Genomic DNA, 21,797 nt, shown 5'->3' with positions numbered 1-21,797 from the left:
TATTTTTTTGATTTTAATTTTTATAATGCTTCAGTAAGGCATTTATAATTGGCAACCAAAATTTGAGTGTCATTTGTTGAGTTATAGGCGAGTTTCAGAGCTTACAATTCCTCACTATGTAAACAAAGCTTTTGTTTACATTTTGAATGTTGAAGTGAAAATTCGAGTTTTAGACCAAAAATGAATGTGTTTATGGTTAGGAACTGTTTATTTATGCTTAAAAAGAATAAGAATATAGACAAATCATCTTGAAAAAGATTTTTACTGGTATATTGAACCTATGTAAACAAAAACAGGGCACGAGCCTTGTTTACATGACGAAGAATTGTGAGCCCTGTATCTTGCTTAAAACTCATCGACTGGCACCCAAATTTCATTTGATCATTAGAAATGCATTCATAAAGCATTGTAAATAATAATCAAAGTACCGAAGAACTGACTGGAGTTGATTTTATCGATGGTTATTTATTTTAAAATCAATGATATGTTATTTTGCTTGACAAGTACAGGTAGTTTCTAATCTGTATTTGAATTACGCACATTTTTATAACATGAATTTTGGGACTTTTTCGACACAAGAATGTTGATGAAACCCCAAATGAATCATGTTAAGTATTATTTCAAGATATGATAAATTAAATCAAACTATGTATCAGTGATAGAAATATTTCTTGAAAATTTAGGGATCCAAGCAATATTGAACTCTCGTCTCGTTCAACCAAACGCTCGAGTTGAACGAGAGTATATTGAACTCTGGCGTAAGAATACATACAACTACAAAAAATATCTAAATTGTTCGTACCATTTAAAATCTGACTATTTTCAAGGTATTTATATATATGTTTCCTTGAAAAACAATGCTTTAGCATACATTATTTCGGATTTATCAATTATTCTCAAGAACTAATATTTGTCAGCGGCGATGATTTGTGCTTTGGTCCAAACACTGTTTCACATTCGGTTTGTCAGAGTAACTGCATAGGAGAGTTGATTAAAATTAACTCCCAAAAACAGAAAAATAAAATTTGACCAAAATCGTGACCATGACCCTTTAAACTCAGTTGCTGCAGGGTATTGGTATATCTCTTACATTTTTTGTTGTTGAAAATCTTTATTCTCAGAAATTGTCATACATATTTGTTTTTGAGTGAGATCTCACTGTATAATGTATTGTTGTGTCCACTCTCTGGTCCCATAGTATTGGGTTGTCTTTAAACTCTTCATTCTCGAAGTTGTGGATTTATACCTTTTTGTTTTTAGAAGGAGTATTCGCTTTACATTCCTTGCGTTCAGATTCTCTCTTTATTATTCTCGTACTTGTATATGATTTTTAAAGTATCGGTTTGTCTATGCACGTAAATTCCCACAAACTAATGGAAAGGCTAAATTCAGTGAGGCTAAATTGTTAGTGAGATGGTACAATTCTATTCTTCGGCAGTCATTGTTTCTGTAACCTAAAGTCATTAATGATTTCTGTGACTAGAGTTATACCAGCTGGGCCTGAATTCTTACACTGTGATGTTTCCTATTATCGCACAAATCCCTGTACAGCACAAACACAGTTCGGGAAATCATGTAGCTTTATAATGTGCTACACCAGTTGGTCGGCTTGCTTTCCTGTTCAAGAGTGATTTTTACCAGTAGCAATGTATTGAACTCAATCATTGGAGTCCATATTAGCTAATTATGCCCATGTAACGCTTGAGTGTAAGGTTCTGAATATGGACAACATGTCAAATGTCTTGATCAGGACAGAAGAACTACAATTTGTATTCCCAAAAAAAATAATTAAGATTCAGGGGGGATTTTGGGAAACACTCCATTAATTTTGAAAAAATTATGCAGGGTGATGAACTCCCAATGTTTAATGAAAATGTATTTGTCATTTGATTGCAAAAGGTTTCAAGCAATGCAAGACTTCTGTTTATTATTTCTGTTTAGCTTTTTCCTGTTAGGCGTTATTTCATGTACCTGAGTTTATTTCTTAATTGTCTCTATGCATTTATGTTCTAGAAGACCTGGCCTATCTCAAGGTCCCACTTCACACTGTCATCAAGCTGACCCCAGTAGCTTATGGCTGTAGAGTGGAGTTTGTCAGCCTTAACATTGACGCTGTCAACACACACAGGGAAAAACCAAAGGTGAGAAAACAAGGTATCTTAATAGTAGAAATCAACCTGACTTTCACCTGTAATGCATTTCCGTAATTGTTGTGTATAACTTAGTACAGTTTGTTTGTTGTTTACTTGATTGTTTAGGTTGATTAAGAAAGCAACAATTTTGCATTTTTTCAGAACGTGAAACCTGATAGAAGCATTAACGAAGCTCTGGAGACCGTACCAGAGCATATATGAGGTCGTCATAGAAAAAATCCAGGACAAAACCATGGTAACTATGTATCTGAAGTTACCATTAACCAAAGAGACAGGGACATACAACATCGTCATCTAAACCAAAAAATATGGCAACACATGAGATTTATCATAAGCGGGTGAAATTTTCAGATAAAAATCCCAATATGTGTGCTGCTAGCTTGGGAATGAAAGGAGTTTTCAGTTCTGGTATTTTGGTCATCTCATACATACACTAAAATGGAGTTTCTGACTGAAATCAACCGAACAGTACGATTTCAGTTTGTTACAGATTACATTGACAATGCCAATGATGGACCGTGTCTTTGTCATACACTCTTGTCAAACGGTTACTTTTTTTAACTGAATGGTTATTGTGTTTTCAGTTAAGATTTTTATGTTCTTTTGCATATGATAACCTATGTTTTTAAGATGATTCATTTTGACTGTGATATAAATGGAAATAGAGTTAAGAATATTTAGAAAATTTATTTTGAATTCCAATATCCTGTTTTCTTTATATATTAAAACCTGCCAATTCTTCTCATTATGAATGAAAACGAAACCCCAACACATAACCAAATTCTTGTCTGTTTTATTTTTATTTTTTCATTTTTTATAAACCTTTGGACCACAGTTTTAACCAATATCTAAGACCAATGGTTTGTTTTTTCTGAAATAATCTTCGAATTCAATTTTAATTAAAGCCTAAGGCATTATATTTACATTTTTCAGTGGCTTTGCCTGTGATAACACTACGTATCGATTTTGTACTATAAAACCCATAACTTCAAATAACGCCAAATTGAGGCGCCAGCGGGGTTTGCTTATTTTATATTTAAATATTTAATCGTACAATGGCACAAAATTATATAAAAATAAGTAATAAGGAATCATTCTTTGAATATTATGAGGTGATAATTTCGGTTGGGGCGTGATCAAATCTATCATAAAGCCCTGTGGGCTTTATTGGATTTGATCACGCCCCGACCAAAATTATCACCTCATAATACTCAAAGAATGATTCCTTATTCCTTATATAAATGCTGCAAAAGTACACTACACATGATTTTTAGGTATTAAGAAAGGACTATATGTTGGATTTTGATTTCAGAAGCAATAATTTAAAAAGATCTGAATTATATCTGCTTCAGTGTTCCATTTATGGCCATTTGGTAGAGTAACTAATTTTTATATTTGTCCTTACAATCACTGGTTGATGTAAAGTTTTTGGTAGTTATCATGAATGTGTTTTGCAATGTCTATTTATATGAATCCTCACAGTTAAACATTTTCACTTTGATATGTTATCATATATACATGACTGTCCATTGTCCATGTAATTTAATGTACATGTTTCTGTAAAAGTTGGTTTCCTACCAGGATATCTTTGTTTTAACATAAATTATAGAAATTGGGGTGAATTTATAACACTCTCTAAAAATAAATGATTTATGTAATATTACTGATGAAATAAAATACGCAATACTTTTGTTTTATTGTGAATTCATTGCATTGGTTGGTTTTTGTTGTTTGGTTGGTTCTGCATGTCGAAGTTAGACTCGGAAATGTGCTGTACATTTAATAAACAAAAATATTTCAAAATTCCATATTGGAATAATAGTATATTTAATTTGAATTAAAATAGTGAGACTCACTTTTTCATTTTAGTAAATATATTCTTGATTGCCTTTTAGAATACTTCGTGTAATATTGTATTACATGTACTTGTATTTTCAAATTAATGACAAAAGTCATTGGGTACCTTGAGGTGATATCATCATTAAAACAGTGGATTCACATGGTGAAATATTGTTACAAGTTGAGTGCATTGGACACATACTTACAACTGTTTGGAAGAATTTGGTGTAATCTTTCTCTCTTAATACAAAATGAAATAAATTATAAGAATCTGGTAAAACTGATGGCAAAAAGTACTGATATTTGTAATAAGAGTTTTCATTAGTTATTTTAGCTATCAAAATTGCATCATCTGCAATAGTTTTTTTTATGAAAAAATAAATGAACACATTTTTCACCATGTATAAGGAAATACATGTATAGCAAACTCTAACTCATGATTTGTTTATAATTAATAAGTAACATCGCTATCGCAGATAAAGAAGCAGATAGATGAGTTCCGAAAGTCGGCCCTGCTGACACTGTTCGAGATCTTTCTGATGGCAAGACAGGCAAACTGGGGGAACAGAGGCCAGCTTCTTCAACATCAGCTGGGTCATAAAGACCATGGAGGAAATGAGGATGACGGTACGTACTCTCTCTCTCTCTATCTCATACAAGATTGAAGGGCTCACTCTCATACAAGATTGAGGGCTTCTCTCTCTCTCTCTCTCTCTCTCTCTCTCTCTCTCTCTCTCTCTCTCTCTCTCTCTCTCTCTCTCTCACAACATTGAAGGCTTCATATAATGTTAAATTAAAGTTATAAATGTAAAAATTTCTGAATACATATTTCCCAAGTGAAAAACAGAGATTTTTTTTTTTACATTTTTCTTCAAATATATTCAAGACAGGGATGGGGTCAATTACAATGGAAGGTAATTAATTAAATTACAATTACTTCCTTAAATTCTTCAATTAAATTACCATTACCATTACAAGAGTTTTCAAATGTAATTAATTAAATTACAATTACTTTGCAAATGTAATTAATTAAATTACAAATTACATTTTGAAATTCATAAAAATTTAATAAAACTATGATTTATTTACAACACATAAACATCTAAGGACGTATGTCTATAATGTGAATAAAGTTTCATCATTATCAAAATACTTTGAGACACTGTTTGAGAATTTGCTTACTACTTTGATAAGTAACAATTTTTGGAAAGAAAAAATATAAATTTGGTTTTATTGTTTATTTTAAAACGCAGGTACCAGTAGTCACAATATGGAGGTGTCTCATACCACCTTAATATTCAATAAACATTTGAAAGTCATATCCCCTAACCTACACCTATCATGTCAACTCAAGTATTTCCTGCATGCAAAACTATTAAATGAAAACTTTCTCCTTTGCATTTTTATACCCTATTTTTTTTCTTTGTAATGTAACACTCTGAATATTGTGTTGAGGTTCTTTATTTCCTGATATACATAAATGTTGACAGATCCTAAAAATTTAAATAAAATCTATTTATCACACTTGTTATATACAATGTAAATATCATAATTATACATGTACTCCCAATGCTCTTTATTATTCATTTATCTATAGTATTACCCTTTCCTTTATCTAATACATGTAAATACAGGTTTGCCTATTCTCATTCAAAAACTTTACAAAATTATATATCTCAATATTAAATAGATAATAAAACTTGTTTAAACACACACTATCATTGCAATAAGCAAAGAAATTAACAAATGCACATACCTAAGCAAGGACACACTGTGAATGTTAAATTTCTTGACTTCTCTCTTTGCCTTTCTCTTGGACAATGAAAATGAGCTAGGCAAGAATTACCCAGAATGCTATTCTTTCTATGACATCACAAAATAATTAACCAAAAACCTAAATGTACTTTCGATAATAAAGATATGCTATAAATATAAATCTGACTTAGCCTAGTGGTATAAGTCACAAGCCCACACACCAAAGGCACCCGGTTCAATCCCCCAAAACCACAGACACTTTTCTTTTTATATAAACGTTCAATAAATATCAAAATAAAATAATCATTCAAATTCCACCCTCTTACATATCTCCCCCCTTTGACATTGCTGTCCCCAGCAATGTAAATATAAACTACTACATCAAAATATGATTTTCAACACAACTGTTCCCAGCAATGTATATAAACTGCTACATCAATAATATTATCAACACAACTGTCTCTATATTCAGTATTTCACACATAAAAACAATAATTAAAATCACTGTTTTTGTTCACGAATATTGGCCCATGACTGGCTTAATGTTGCACTTAAAGACGATCCTAAAGATGCACCCAAATTAGCTATGGCGTCACTTAGTTCGCGAAAGTCTTTCACATCTGTCGGAGAAGCGCGCGCTTCTTGATTCGACGCAAGGACACTCTTTGGTAAATGAAACGGATTGGAATGTTTCCCTGCAGTTTGACGTCCTGAACGCCTCGGTCGGGATTCTTCTGTTTCATCGGGAACTTCGTCTTCCCTGTTTCCACCAGTATCATCTTCTTCACCCTCATGTCCTATCGGAAGGGTTTCTTGCTGTGGTGTGATGTCCATAGCCTGGTCAACAATCACATCACTGTCACTATCACTATCCTCACCAACCTCTTCACCAGTATCCAAAAGTTCAGTCCTTGTAACATTTCGCATTGGTCCTGATCCATCTGCAAGCTGAATTGAGTAAACGTTTTCTCCAGGTCTTGCAATCACCTTATAAGGTACGGATGACCATGTGTCCTGTATTTTGTTTCTTCCTAAGACACGATTCCTCACTAACACTCTTGTGCCAATCTTAACTGGTGCTTCTTTGGTATTCTTATTGTGGATTTCTCTCCTACGTTGAGCATTCTTCTCAGTATTTATAGTTGCTGAATGTATAGCTTCACTTAATCTTTTTCTGTGTTTAGAGATCCACTCGTCTACTGAAGAAATGTCCGCCTCTGTTCCAGTATGGGTTCCAAGAATAAAATCAATCGGTAATGTAGGTTCACGGCCAAAAAATAAAAAGTAGGGTGAATATCCTGTGGATGAATGTACCGTTGAGTTATACACATACACTAGTTCTGGAAGGAATTCGGTCCACCTCTTCTTCTGTTCAGGAGTAAGCGTGCGTAATCTGTCATGCATGGTTCGGTTAAAACGTTCGCACTGTCCATTTCCAGCAGCATGGTACGGCGTTGTTCTTGACTTGTGTATTCCATATATCTTGCACAGTTCCTGTATAATTTGGCTCTCGAAATTTCGTCCTTGATCACTATGTATACGATGCGGTATTCCATAATGAACAAACCATTCTTTCACTAGCGCTTTGGCCACGGTCACAGCTTTCTGATCTCTAGTTGGTATAGCCTGCGTGAATTTGGAGAATATATCCGTCATCACCAAAACGTTTTCCCGGCCATCTGATGACTTCTCAAGTAGAGTGTAGTCCATTGCTAGTATTTCCATCGGACGATGTGCAATGAGATTTCCAATTGGTGGTTTGATGCTGGGAAGGGGAGCTTTTGCGATCATGCAGCGTTCACAGTTCTTGCACCACTTCTCTACGTCTTGAGCCATTCGAATCCAGAAACATCTTTTCCGTAACAATGCTAGAGTTCTTTCTACACCCTGATGTCCGGCGTGATCATGAACACTCTCGAACACTTTATCCTTAAGAACTTGGGGAAGGAGAATCTGTTTGATTTCACCGGTTTCATCCATACATTTTTTGAATAACACAGAATTTTCAAAACACAGCTTATTTCTCTGATTTAATAATTTTCTCACATCTTTCTTCTCCTTGCGAATCACACTGTTGGTTAATTGGTTTGGCCGTTTTAACCAGTACAACACACGACTTAAAACGGGGTCATGCTCTTGTAACGGTGCCATATCTGCAGGAATAAATCCAGGTAACACAGGGGATGATTCGGCTTGTTCTATACGCACAGAGCACGTTTTCACACAATGCAAATTTTTATCACAAAATATATCACATATCACTGAAGTATTCGTCACTGGTTGAATAATGGTCTCAGGATCTTCCACTGAAGTTGGTCTTCGACTTAACGCATCTGCATTCTTATTCACTTTTCCTGATCGGTATTTAATGGTAAAATCAAACTGTGCGAGTTGACTGGCCCACCTCATCTCTGTTGCTCCTAGTTTCGCTGTCTGCAAATAACTTAATGGGTTATTATCCGTAAAAATCACAAATTTGGATCCTAATAAATAGTCTCGAAATTTTTCGGTAACAGACCATTTTAGAGCCAAAAGTTCTAATTTCATGGAGCTATAATTGTCCATATTTTTCTCTGTGGGTCTGAGAGTTCTTGATGCGTACGCAATAACCACATTTTTCTTGTCGCGTTCTTGGGATAAGACAGCTCCTAAACCTTGCAAACTGGCGTCGATTTCTAACACGAATTCCTTGGAAAAATCAGGGTATCCTAGCACCGGAGTAGATGTCAGTTTGGTTTTCAATTCTTCAAATGCTCTGTCGCAATCATGGTTCCATAATGACACAAACTGCTCAGTTTTCATATTTGTTTTGGTTTTCTTTGGTTTTGACAACAGTGCATGTAATGGTGCAGCAATTTTTGCAAATCCATTAACAAAGCGGCGGTAATATCCTGCTATACCAAGAAATGAACGCAGCTGTCGCTCTGTTGTTGGTTTAGGCCAGGAAGATATTGTTTCTGTCTTTGCGGGATCAGTTGACACACCATGCTCGGACACAATATGGCCTAGATAACATACTTGTCTCCTGAAGAAATGGCACTTGGATGGTTTTAATTTCAGTCCATGATGTTTGAGTTTTGAAAACACAATGTCTAATCTCTCTATATGGTCATCTATGGTCTTAGAAAACACTAAAATATCATCCAAGTATAACACAAGAATATCAAAGTTTTCTTCATGTAAACACACTTCCATTAAGCGTTGAAACGTCGCTGGGCTGTTACAAAGTCCGAAGGGCATGCGCAGATATTCATATAGGCCACCAGATCCAACTCGAAAAGCTGTTTTGTGTATATCTTTCTCATCGATAGCGACTTGGTGATATCCTTGTGCTAGATCAATGGTGCTGAAATATTTGGCTCCATGTAACAGGTCTAAAGTCTCCTCAATACGGGGAAGTGGGTAAGCGTCTTTGATGGTTTTAGCATTTAAGGCACGATAATCTACACAAAGTCGTAAACTCCCATCTTTCTTCTTCACAATAACTATTGGAGCTGCGTATGGACTATGACTTTTCCTGATTATTCCTTGATTTAATAGTTGCTGAATATGTTGCCTCACTTCTTCTATTTGATTTGGGGGAATGCGTCGATGAGGTATCTTGATTGGTGTATCATCAGTAAGGTTAATAGAATGTGTTACTGTTGTTGAATAACCAATATCTTCATCACGGAACACAAACACATCCTGATGCTTCTGTAACAGATACTCCCATTTTTGGTGTTGTTTTTCAGAAAATTCAACATCATTTACATCTAATTTCACAGAAAATGCTGAAATTTTGTCTTGACACGTAGTTCTCTGATTTTGTTCATCTTGTGTTATAATCCGTCGTATCACAAATTCTGTATCAGGAATAATTTCAACTTTATATTCATCCTCTGATGATTGGAGTAATTCTGCACTATGAACCACACCTATCCTGCTTTTTGGACTTAACCACACATCTTCTTCTCCAATATTCATCAGTTTCACAGGTACTATCCCGTCTTTCATTTCAACGAAAGTATCCACCATCAATATATTCTTCGGCAAAGATCCGTTTTCACAAGATATAGCTTGAACTATGGCGGTATACGGTGCAGTGGACTTATTCCGTCTTGTTGTACCAAATACTACTTTCATCGAGTTTGCAGGAATGTTAACTGGTTGACGACCTGCTAGTTTCACAAATCCAATTTGTTTCACTTCTTTCTCCAAGTCTAGAACTGACATCACATTATCCCACACTGGATCATGTATTACAGGTGAAGTTGTTTCTAACGCATGTTTTCGGACGCTTCTAAGAACATTACATCCTAGTACAACTTGAATTGGGTCATTGCAGTTAGTCACACTCTCTACAATCATTCCAACATTTGTATACATAGTATCTTGAATTCGCAAACAAACTTCAGTGTATCCAAGATATGGGATCTGTAATTTATTTGCTGCGGAAAGTTTAAGGATCTTTGAAGTATTACTGAGTTTTGAAGCAGGTAAGTATTTCTTGTAAAAATGTTCTGAAATAGTTGAAACTTGAGCCCCAGTGTCTAATAAACATTTCACTTTCACTCCGTTAATTTCTATATAAGTTTCTGGACACTTGGCTGCGGCGCTGTTGATTTTCTGGTATAAGGTTTCAGCTGAGTCTTGGTCCTCTTCCTTCACAGCTCGACTCCTCACTGAGAAGGTTTCCAGTTTGGGTTACCGGATGTACGACGTGATCCTGTAGGGGGTGTGTTTTCAGATGGACAGTTCACAGACATATGTCCCAATCCACCACAGTTGTAGCACTGCCTTCCTCTGTTACTCGTAAAACTTCCCTGTCTTCCATTATGTCCTCTGTTAAATCTAGGGCCGAATCGTTGTCTTGATCTTCCTCTCTCTTGTTGATAATATGATTGTCTATCGAGTCTCTCATCAGATTTCTTTGTTAATCTGTCAATCTGTTCTTGCTGCCATTCTAACATTTCTTGTTGTTTCTTGACCAAAGTTTTCAGTTCATCTAGTTCAGTACTTTGAGTAGGAGAACACATTGTTTTCTTAATGCTCGCATCCACATTAGGATTGTCCTCTATCCAGCGTAGCATCTTCATTCTGAATTCAAAGAATGGAATGTTGCCAGAGTCTAACACAACTTTCCTTAGCTCTTGTCTAGTACTTTGATCTCCTATGCCATCAATGAATCGTTCGGTCAACTTGATGTCATTCACTTGATCTTTCTTTTCTTTTCTGTTGATTTTCTGAGCCATCTCGGTTAACACAAGAGAGTATTTTTCGAGCGTTTCATCCTGTCTTTGGTCTCGCTGATAAAAATTTTGAAGAAGTTGGGTAGTTGTTTCTTTGATTTCAAACACGGTCTCAAGAATTTCCAGTATTTGTTTTCCAGTTTGTCTCTCCTGTAAAGGTCGAAGTTTGACTTCTGATTTCGCTGATCCAGTCAGATGGTCCATGATGAAATCTACGAAATCATCTTTCGATTTAGTGGACTGAATGTGTTCTCTCATATCGGAAATCCATTCGTAGACGTCCGGATCTCCGTCTTTGACAGGTCGGCCTCCGAACTTGGGAAATTTGCGGTCTGATTTCAGATAAACAACTGGTACTTGGGATCCTTTAGCCTCTAGATTCTTGATCTGATCCTGTAACTTCTTTATCTCTTCCTCCATTGTGGCTTGTGAAACTTGTCCAGAGATGGTACAACTCTGTCTGTTAAAATTTCAATGTTGTGTACACTAATCACTCTGAGTTGATATCACTTACTCACTATTCACAATGTGCGCTGTCAACTTGTATCTTAGCTGTCTTCCTTCTGGAAATCGTTCTCAGGGAAACCGAATGGAATCCTACCGGCGACGCCAAATGTAACACTCTGAATATTGTGTTGAGGTTCTTTATTTCCTGATATACATAAATGTTGACAGATCCTAAAAATTTAAATAAAATCTATTTATCACACTTGTTATATACAATGTAAATATCATAATTATACATGTACTCCCAATGCTCTTTATTATTCATTTATCTATAGTATTACCCTTTCCTTTATCTAATACATGTAAATACAGGTTTGTCTATTCTCATTCAAAAACTTTACAAAATTATATATCTCAATATTAAATAGATAATAAAACTTGTTTCTTTCGATAATAAAGATATGCTATAAATATAAATCTGACTTAGCCTAGTGGTATAAGTCACAAGCCCACACACCAAAGGCACCCGGTTCAATCCCCCAAAACCACAGACACTTTTCTTTTTATATAAACGTTCAATAAATATCAAAATAAAATAATCATTCAAATTCCACCCTCTTACATATCTCCCCCCTTTGACATTGCTGTCCCCAGCAATGTAAATATAAACTACTACATCAAAATATGATTTTCAACACAACTGTTCCCAGCAATGTATATAAACTGCTACATCAATAATATTATCAACACAACTGTCTCTATATTCAGTATTTCACACATAAAAACAATAATTAAAATCACTGTTTTTGTTCACGAATATTGGCCCATGACTGGCTTAATGTTGCACTTAAAGACGATCCTAAAGATGCACCCAAATTAGCTATGGCGTCACTTAGTTCGCGAAAGTCTTTCACATCTGTCGGAGAAGCGCGCACTTCTTGATTCGACGCAAGGACACTCTTTGGTAAATGAAACGGATTGGAATGTTTCCCTGCAGTTTGACGTCCTGAACGCCTCGGTCGGGATTCTTCTGTTTCATCGGGAACTTCGTCTTCCCTGTTTCCACCAGTATCATCTTCTTCACCCTCATGTCCTATCGGAAGGGTTTCTTGCTGTGGTGTGATGTCCATAGCCTGGTCAACAATCACATCACTGTCACTATCACTATCCTCACCAACCTCTTCACCAGTATCCAAAAGTTCAGTCCTTGTAACATTTCGCATTGGTCCTGATCCATCTGCAAGCTGAATTGAGTAAACGTTTTCTCCAGGTCTTGCAATCACCTTATAAGGTACGGATGACCATGTGTCCTGTATTTTGTTTCTTCCTAAGACACGATTCCTCACTAACACTCTTGTGCCAATCTTAACTGGTGCTTCTTTGGTATTCTTATTGTGGATTTCTCTCCTACGTTGAGCATTCTTCTCAGTATTTATAGTTGCTGAATGTATAGCTTCACTTAATCTTTTTCTGTGTTTAGAGATCCACTCGTCTACTGAAGAAATGTCCGCCTCTGTTCCAGTATGGGTTCCAAGAATAAAATCAATCGGTAATGTAGGTTCACGGCCAAAAAATAAAAAGTAGGGTGAATATCCTGTGGATGAATGTACCGTTGAGTTATACACATACACTAGTTCTGGAAGGAATTCGGTCCACCTCTTCTTCTGTTCAGGAGTAAGCGTGCGTAATCTGTCATGCATGGTTCGGTTAAAACGTTCGCACTGTCCATTTCCAGCAGCATGGTACGGCGTTGTTCTTGACTTGTGTATTCCATATATCTTGCACAGTTCCTGTATAATTTGGCTCTCGAAATTTCGTCCTTGATCACTATGTATACGATGCGGTATTCCATAATGAACAAACCATTCTTTCACTAGCGCTTTGGCCACGGTCACAGCTTTCTGATCTCTAGTTGGTATAGCCTGCGTGAATTTGGAGAATATATCCGTCATCACCAAAACGTTTTCCCGGCCATCTGATGACTTCTCAAGTAGAGTGTAGTCCATTGCTAGTATCTCCATCGGACGATGTGCAATGAGATTTCCAATTGGTGGTTTGATGCTGGGAAGGGGAGCTTTTGCGATCATGCAGCGTTCACAGTTCTTGCACCACTTCTCTACGTCTTGAGCCATTCGAATCCAGAAACATCTTTTCCGTAACAATGCTAGAGTTCTTTCTACACCCTGATGTCCGGCGTGATCATGAACACTCTCGAACACTTTATCCTTAAGAACTTTGGGAAGGAGAATCTGTTTGATTTCACCGGTTTCATCCATACATTTTTTGAATAACACAGAATTTTCAAAACACAGCTTATTTCTCTGATTTAATAATTTTCTCACATCTTTCTTCTCCTTGCGAATCACACTGTTGGTTAATTGGTTTGGCCGTTTTAACCAGTACAACACACGACTTAAAACGGGGTCATGCTCTTGTAACGGTGCCATATCTGCAGGAATAAATCCAGGTAACACAGGGGATGATTCGGCTTGTTCTATACGCACAGAGCACGTTTTCACACAATGCAAATTTTTATCACAAAATATATCACATATCACTGAAGTATTCGTCACTGGTTGAATAATGGTCTCAGGATCTTCCACTGAAGTTGGTCTTCGACTTAACGCATCTGCATTCTTATTCACTTTTCCTGATCGGTATTTAATGGTAAAATCAAACTGTGCGAGTTGACTGGCCCACCTCATCTCTGTTGCTCCTAGTTTCGCTGTCTGCAAATAACTTAATGGGTTATTATCCGTAAAAATCACAAATTTGGATCCTAATAAATAGTCTCGAAATTTTTCGGTAACAGACCATTTTAGAGCCAAAAGTTCTAATTTCATGGAGCTATAATTGTCCATATTTTTCTCTGTGGGTCTGAGAGTTCTTGATGCGTACGCAATAACCACATTTTTCTTGTCGCGTTCTTGGGATAAGACAGCTCCTAAACCTTGCAAACTGGCGTCGATTTCTAACACGAATTCCTTGGAAAAATCAGGGTATCCTAGCACCGGAGTAGATGTCAGTTTGGTTTTCAATTCTTCAAATGCTCTGTCGCAATCATGGTTCCATAATGACACAAACTGCTCAGTTTTCATATTTGTTTTGGTTTTCTTTGGTTTTGACAACAGTGCATGTAATGGTGCAGCAATTTTTGCAAATCCATTAACAAAGCGGCGGTAATATCCTGCTATACCAAGAAATGAACGCAGCTGTCGCTCTGTTGTTGGTTTAGGCCAGGAAGATATTGTTTCTGTCTTTGCGGGATCAGTTGACACACCATGCTCGGACACAATATGGCCTAGATAACATACTTGTCTCCTGAAGAAATGGCACTTGGATGGTTTTAATTTCAGTCCATGATGTTTGAGTTTTGAAAACACAATGTCTAATCTCTCTATATGGTCATCTATGGTCTTAGAAAACACTAAAATATCATCCAAGTATAACACAAGAATATCAAAGTTTTCTTCATGTAAACACACTTCCATTAAGCGTTGAAACGTCGCTGGGCTGTTACAAAGTCCGAAGGGCATGCGCAGATATTCATATAGGCCACCAGATCCAACTCGAAAAGCTGTTTTGTGTATATCTTTCTCATCGATAGCGACTTGGTGATATCCTTGTGCTAGATCAATGGTGCTGAAATATTTGGCTCCATGTAACAGGTCTAAAGTCTCCTCAATACGGGGAAGTGGGTAAGCGTCTTTGATGGTTTTAGCATTTAAGGCACGATAATCTACACAAAGTCGTAAACTCCCATCTTTCTTCTTCACAATAACTATTGGAGCTGCGTATGGACTATGACTTTTCCTGATTATTCCTTGATTTAATAGTTGCTGAATATGTTGCCTCACTTCTTCTATTTGATTTGGGGGAATGCGTCGATGAGGTATCTTGATTGGTGTATCATCAGTAAGGTTAATAGAATGTGTTACTGTTGTTGAATAACCAATATCTTCATCACGGAACACAAACACATCCTGATGCTTCTGTAACAGATACTCCCATTTTTGGTGTTGTTTTTCAGAAAATTCAACATCATTTACATCTAATTTCACAGAAAATGCTGAAATTTTGTCTTGACACGTAGTTCTCTGATTTTGTTCATCTTGTGTTATAATCCGTCGTATCACAAATTCTGTATCAGGAATAATTTCAACTTTATATTCATCCTCTGATGATTGGAGTAATTCTGCACTATGAACCACACCTATCCTGCTTTTTGGACTTAACCACACATCTTCTTCTCCAATATTCATCAGTTTCACAGGTACTATCCCGTCTTTCATTTCAACGAAAGTATCCACCATCAATATATTCTTCGGCAAAGATCCGTTTTCACAAGATATAGCTTGAACTATGGCGGTATACGGTGCAGTGGACTTATTCCGTCTTGTTGTACCAAATACTACTTTCATCGAGTTTGCAGGAATGTTAACTGGTTGACGACCTGCTAGTTTCACAAATCCAATTTGTTTCACTTCTTTCTCCAAGTCTAGAACTGACATCACATTATCCCACACTGGATCATGTATTACAGGTGAAGTTGTTTCTAACGCATGTTTTCGGACGCTTCTAAGAACATTACATCCTAGTACAACTTGAATTGGGTCATTGCAGTTAGTCACACTCTCTACAATCATTCCAACATTTGTATACATAGTATCTTGAATTCGCAAACAAACTTCAGTGTATCCAAGATATGGGATCTGTAATTTATTTGCTGCGGAAAGTTTAAGGATCTTTGAAGTATTACTGAGTTTTGAAGCAGGTAAGTATTTCTTGTAAAAATGTTCTGAAATAGTTGAAACTTGAGCCCCAGTGTCTAATAAACATTTCACTTTCACTCCGTTAATTTCTATATAAGTTTCTGGACACTTGGCTGCGGCGCTGTTGATTTTCTGGTATAAGGTTTCAGCTGAGTCTTGGTCCTCTTCCTTCACAGCTCGACTCCTCACTGAGAAGGTTTCCAGTTTGGGTTACCGGATGTACGACGTGATCCTGTAGGGGGTGTGTTTTCAGATGGACAGTTCACAGACATATGTCCCAATCCACCACAGTTGTAGCACTGCCTTCCTCTGTTACTTGTAAAACTTCCCTGTCTTCCATTATGTCCTCTGTTAAATCTAGGGCCGAATCGTTGTCTTGATCTTCCTCTCTCTTGTTGATAATATGATTGTCTATCGAGTCTCTCATCAGATTTCTTTGTTAATCTGTCAATCTGTTCTTGCTGCCATTCTAACATTTCTTGTTGTTTCTTGACCAAAGTTTTCAGTTCATCTAGTTCAGTACTTTGAGTAGGAGAACACATTGTTTTCTTAATGCTCGCATCCACATTAGGATTGTCCTCTATCCAGCGTAGCATCTTCATTCTGAATTCAAAGAATGGAATGTTGCCAGAGTCTAACACAACTTTCCTTAGCTCTTGTCTAGTACTTTGATCTCCTATGCCATCAATGAATCGTTCGGTCAACTTGATGTCATTCACTTGATCTTTCTTTTCTTTTCTGTTGATTTTCTGAGCCATCTCGGTTAACACAAGAGAGTATTTTTCGAGCGTTTCATCCTGTCTTTGGTCTCGCTGATAAAAATTTTGAAGAAGTTGGGTAGTTGTTTCTTTGATTTCAAACACGGTCTCAAGAATTTCCAGTATTTGTTTTCCAGTTTGTCTCTCCTGTAAAGGTCGAAGTTTGACTTCTGATTTCGCTGATCCAGTCAGATGGTCCATGATGAAATCTACGAAATCATCTTTCGATTTAGTGGACTGAATGTGTTCTCTCATATCGGAAATCCATTCGTAGACGTCCGGATCTCCGTCTTTGACAGGTCGGCCTCCGAACTTGGGAAATTTGCGGTCTGATTTCAGATAAACAACTGGTACTTGGGATCCTTTAGCCTCTAGATTCTTGATCTGATCCTGTAACTTCTTTATCTCTTCCTCCATTGTGGCTTGTGAAACTTGTCCAGAGATGGTACAACTCTGTCTGTTGAAATTTCAATGTTGTGTACACTAATCACTCTGAGTTGATATCACTTACTCACTATTCACAATGTGCGCTGTCAACTTGTATCTTAGCTGTCTTCCTTCTGGAAATCGTTCTCAGGGAAACCGAATGGAATCCTACCGGCGACGCCAAATGTAACACTCTGAATATTGTGTTGAGGTTCTTTATTTCCTGATATACATAAATGTTGACAGATCCTAAAAATTTAAATAAAATCTATTTATCACACTTGTTATATACAATGTAAATATCATAATTATACATGTACTCCCAATGCTCTTTATTATTCATTTATCTATAGTATTACCCTTTCCTTTATCTAATACATGTAAATACAGGTTTGTCTATTCTTATTCAAAAACTTTACAAAATTATATATCTCAATATTAAATAGATAATAAAACTTGTTTAAACACACACTATCATTGCAATAAGCAAAGAAATTAACAAATGCACATACCTAAGCAAGGACACACTGTGAATGTTAAATTTCTTGACTTCTCTCTTTGCCTTTCTCTTGGACAATGAAAATGAGCTAGGCAAGAATTACCCAGAATGCTATTCTTTCTATGACATCACAAAATAATTAACCAAAAACCTAAATGTACTTTCGATAATAAAGATATGCTATAAATATAAATCTGACTTAGCCTAGTGGTATAAGTCACAAGCCCACACACCAAAGGCACCCGGTTCAATCCCCCAAAACCACAGACACTTTTCTTTTTATATAAACGTTCAATAAATATCAAAATAAAATAATCATTCAAATTCCACCCTCTTACAGTAAATACAATGCCAAAGTACAGGTTAATCTCAGGTAGAGGGCAGACTATACTTGTTATCAAAACACAATTCACACCTGTTGTCCTCTACCTAATTATCAAATGTTTGCAATAAGGGAACACACCCTGTGGACATGTTAGGCATCAAAAACTTGGAAGCCATGCATTTGAGCTCTATGCATTTTAGGCTGCATGACTTGATAGTTTATTTAACACTGATTTTGTTCGTAAATTAAACAGTGATGTTTTAATCTAACTCGATGATGATTGACACCAATTTTTCTAATAAGAAGGGAAATAAGTATTTAAAAAAAAAGAGATCAAGCAAATCATCAAATACATGTTCTTAATTAAATTTGGGAAACTTATGATTAAATATTGAATCACTGAAAAAAATTCATTCTGAAAAATATTTAGTATGATATATATAATAATAGTTTAATGCTTTTTAACTACTCTTCCTAACTTGATCTTGTACCATTGATAGTGTTGGGAACAATTGGTAGTGGACAGCTTCATATTTATATGTACATCAGTGTGTAATTGAAAGTAATTGAAAAGTAATTGGAATTACATGCCTTTTTTTCAAGTAATTAATTAAATTACCATTACATGTAATTGAAAAATTGGTCAATTACACATTACTTTCAATTACATTAAAATTTGTTATTAATTACACTCAATTACCATTACAAATTACCATTACCCCATCCCTGATTCAAGAAAACTAATTCCTAAAGAATCAAAGAATTCAACTGACGTATTTATAAATTCCATTAACAGGAAGGGTTCGTGGAGAATGTGATCGACCAGATGATGAAGTTTATCGGGCCGACTCGTAAAGACGCTCTGATGCCTCAGGAGGCGGTGACTCTCTATGTACAGTTCTCCGTCCTACAGACTTTTCTACACTACAGTCCCAAGATCTCTGCCTTCATCCGCAGCCACTATCTGGAGGAGTTTAAGTAAAAAGAAAAATATTCAAAGTTCAAAGTTCTAACCATTAATTCATTAATACTTAATTAGAATTATATATCTAGAGAATCTAGCAGTTGGGACCATAGGAATTCGAATCTTATCTGATCGAAGCTCAAGATTTATGTAAATTGTAGAGCACCACAATTAACAGTTAATACTCTAGATTTGTGAAATCATTACATTATCTGAATATTAGAATATTTCTATGTTTATCCAATCTCTAAGTTGTTTAAAGCAATATGAGCTGTATTTTTTGGAATTTTATTTTGCTGCAAAAACCTGCTAGTATGATAAGTCTGCCTGTAACTTAAACTTTTATGATAAATAAGATTTGAAAAAATCATTTATTTTTGTCAGGAGAAAGATTTCACTTATAAGGAATATATAGCAGATCAATTTTTGTACAGGACGACAATAATTCAATTTTGCTCCAATTAAGGCTTCTTAATGGCTTTTCCCACAAAAACAGAGCTAACAGAAATTTTAAAACCATCATGATAATTTTTGTCATTTTAGTAGAAAATAACATTTTCTTTGAAAAAAATTACAACATGAAAATTGCAGCTCATATTGCTTTAAAATTCTTTGAATGCAGAAAAAATCTGATATGTTTTGTTCAAAAGAAGAGGATATTTCAATGAACAATTTTAATTGCATTCAGACTACCTTTGATGACATATTTACATGGAAATTTATTTTAAGCAATATATTACCTATATTTAGATACTTATTCAATTCCTAGTTGTGATGGAAAATGCTCCCGACGTTGAATACATGACCTTTAACCTTTCAATGTGTTTCTACTTTCAGGTACTTTGTGCAGGTGCCTGTGGTGATGAAGAAGCTGCCCCAGTCCTACCCCATCTGTATGATCACTGTGACCCTCATCGAGTCGGTCACCAACAAGGTCCTTGATTCAGGAACCTCCATCTTCCCCAAATCCCCAAGGTAGCATCACATGACCGTCATGTGACCTCACATCACATGAACACATGTCACAGGGTGGTGATTTATGATTGGTCACCGGCAGAAACATGACACGCTTTGATTGGTCAGATCTGAGATCTGATACAGTTCGTTGCTGCAGCTTGTCTTTTATATCACGGCTTGCACCTCAACAGAGCGAATTTTATGGACTATTATTTATTTTTCAGAATTTTTTAAAGTGTTTTTTCTTGCAAAGAGGTGACAGACTTTATCCATGGCATTATGAAGTATGACATTTGCAATATTTATTTACATGTATGTTTGTCTAGATATTAATCCCATGCTTGTTTGTCAGTTTAGAGATATTTTAATTATTAATTCAATTAATTTTAAAAATGTATATTTTAATTTATATTTATACCTGTGTCGCAGTGCCTTTGATGGCACTTTTTGACTTTAGATATATATTTAGATATATTTTACTTTATTGTAGATTTATTTGATGGTAGGCTATCGTTCAATAAATGCTTACATAGTGAATAAGTAACAAAGATAAGAAAACATGAAGCCCACACCATCCTGAAGTTTGTGTGTGTATGGAGGCTCTCAGTACTTATCTTAATCATTCAGTGGTACTACCATAAGATTCACAATTACATGTAACCATTTGTAAATTTTTGTAAACAATATACATGTAAGGTTTTAGAAATAAGGATAAAAAAAACCTTTGAACACAAAAAATGATTGAATTATAATAGTTTTGAAGTTATATTCTTAAGGTGACTGCTTAACTGGACAATTTACATGTGACTGTAAAGTTTTGACCTTTAATTAGGCCTAGGTAAAAACTTAACACTAATTATGTTACATAATATACAAAGAGGCACATTGTCATCATATTTTTTTTTTAGAAATCCCAAAAGTATCATGTAACAATGCTGTTCATTTGATGACATTCATTTTATGAGTCAGTATATTTTGGGGTCAAATATTTGTTAATGCCCGTAAGATATTATGTACAATGAACATCTCTCTCTCTCTCTCTCTCTCTCTCTCTCTCTCTCTCTCTCTGACATAAAGAAACCATTCAGCTACATGTTTAAGTTTAGTGTAAAATTTGATTGACTTATTTTGTGAGTTCAAAAACTTTTCTATTATTTCTGGTTTATATTTTCCATTAATGAATTTGAAATTTTTGAATCTTTTATTAATGAAGTTTGACATTAAGAACACTATAGAAAATCTACATGTTCATGTAAATCTTTTATTTTATGTAGGCTGGCGTTATGATCACAAGTTCACATCGCTGTCATACTGGTCAAAGGGAAGCAACTCATTACAATTTTTACACAAACATTTTAGTCACTGATATCCATTGCATTCATTGAGAAATGGTCTTTTTTCAGTTTTTATGAGTACCTGTTGAATTCTTATAAATGTAAGTTCATGTGTTATTGCAATCTTACATACCCTGTTAGATGTGTTTTTTCTCATTTTTATGATATTTATAACCTTAAAATAATTAAGTTTTTGGTACATGTAATATTTTCTTCTACTGAATAATGCTATGTGTAATTTTTGAAGGCTTAAAGTTACCTCTTAGTGAACTCGCCAAAAAAATAAAATTCAAAACTATGTACAGTTGTTTAAAGAGGCAAAAATTGCTTCTTTGAA

At 35.5% G+C, this 21,797-nt stretch overlaps 3 protein-coding genes and 1 long non-coding RNA gene across 13 annotated transcripts in view; 1 reads left to right on the top strand and 3 right to left on the bottom strand.

Annotated features, from left to right (window-relative positions):
* The window catches only part of LOC128158127 (6-phosphofructo-2-kinase/fructose-2,6-bisphosphatase-like), a 52,842-nt gene that overhangs the window by 30,722 nt on the left and 323 nt on the right, over positions 1-21,797 (top strand). For 8 of the 10 annotated variants that reach the window (XM_052820868.1, XM_052820877.1, XM_052820870.1 and 5 more), the window contains 4 exons: positions 2,014-2,141; positions 2,295-4,619; positions 19,002-19,183; positions 20,007-21,797. The exon at positions 20,007-21,797 is cut by the window's right edge and continues 323 nt beyond it. In XM_052820868.1, coding sequence (XP_052676828.1) covers positions 2,014-2,141; positions 2,295-2,354 — 188 coding nt within the window. In that variant the 3' untranslated portion in view covers positions 2,355-4,619; positions 19,002-19,183; positions 20,007-21,797. The remainder of the gene's footprint in view (positions 1-2,013; positions 2,142-2,294; positions 4,620-19,001; positions 19,184-20,006) is intronic. The other 2 variants (XM_052820871.1, XM_052820878.1) reach the window with 1 other exon arrangement.
* On the bottom strand, positions 5,436-6,377 carry LOC128158162 (uncharacterized). The gene is made up of 2 exons (XR_008239923.1): positions 5,749-6,377; positions 5,436-5,485 (listed from the first exon to the last, which is right to left on the bottom strand). It is a non-coding gene; the product is annotated as an uncharacterized LOC128158162 (long non-coding RNA).
* On the bottom strand, positions 6,384-16,477 carry LOC128161118 (uncharacterized; the record flags this gene model as incomplete). Its single annotated transcript, XM_052824354.1, has 3 exons — positions 12,225-16,477; positions 10,540-11,412; positions 6,384-10,435 (listed from the first exon to the last, which is right to left on the bottom strand). Coding segments are annotated over exons 1-3 (8,790 nt in total), but the record flags the coding sequence as incomplete, so codon positions are not given.
* LOC128161117 (uncharacterized) lies at positions 16,383-18,721 on the bottom strand. The gene is made up of 2 exons (XM_052824353.1): positions 17,894-18,721; positions 16,383-17,604 (listed from the first exon to the last, which is right to left on the bottom strand). Exon 2 carries the CDS (start codon positions 17,370-17,372, stop codon positions 16,383-16,385), a length of 990 nt encoding a protein of 329 aa, XP_052680313.1. The 5' UTR covers positions 17,373-17,604; positions 17,894-18,721.

Source organism: Crassostrea angulata, chromosome 8 (genome assembly GCF_025612915.1).
Source record: "Crassostrea angulata isolate pt1a10 chromosome 8, ASM2561291v2, whole genome shotgun sequence".
NCBI classification, from domain to species: domain Eukaryota; kingdom Metazoa; phylum Mollusca; class Bivalvia; order Ostreida; family Ostreidae; genus Magallana; species Magallana angulata.
Note: the sequence above shows the minus strand (reverse complement) of the source record. Positions and strands in the feature narration are given on the sequence as shown.

Excerpts from the sequence above, each read along its gene's own strand:
- LOC128161117 (XM_052824353.1), bottom strand. The coding sequence starts at position 17,372 with ATGGAGGAAGAGATAAAGAAGTTACAGGATCAGATCAAGAATCTAGAG.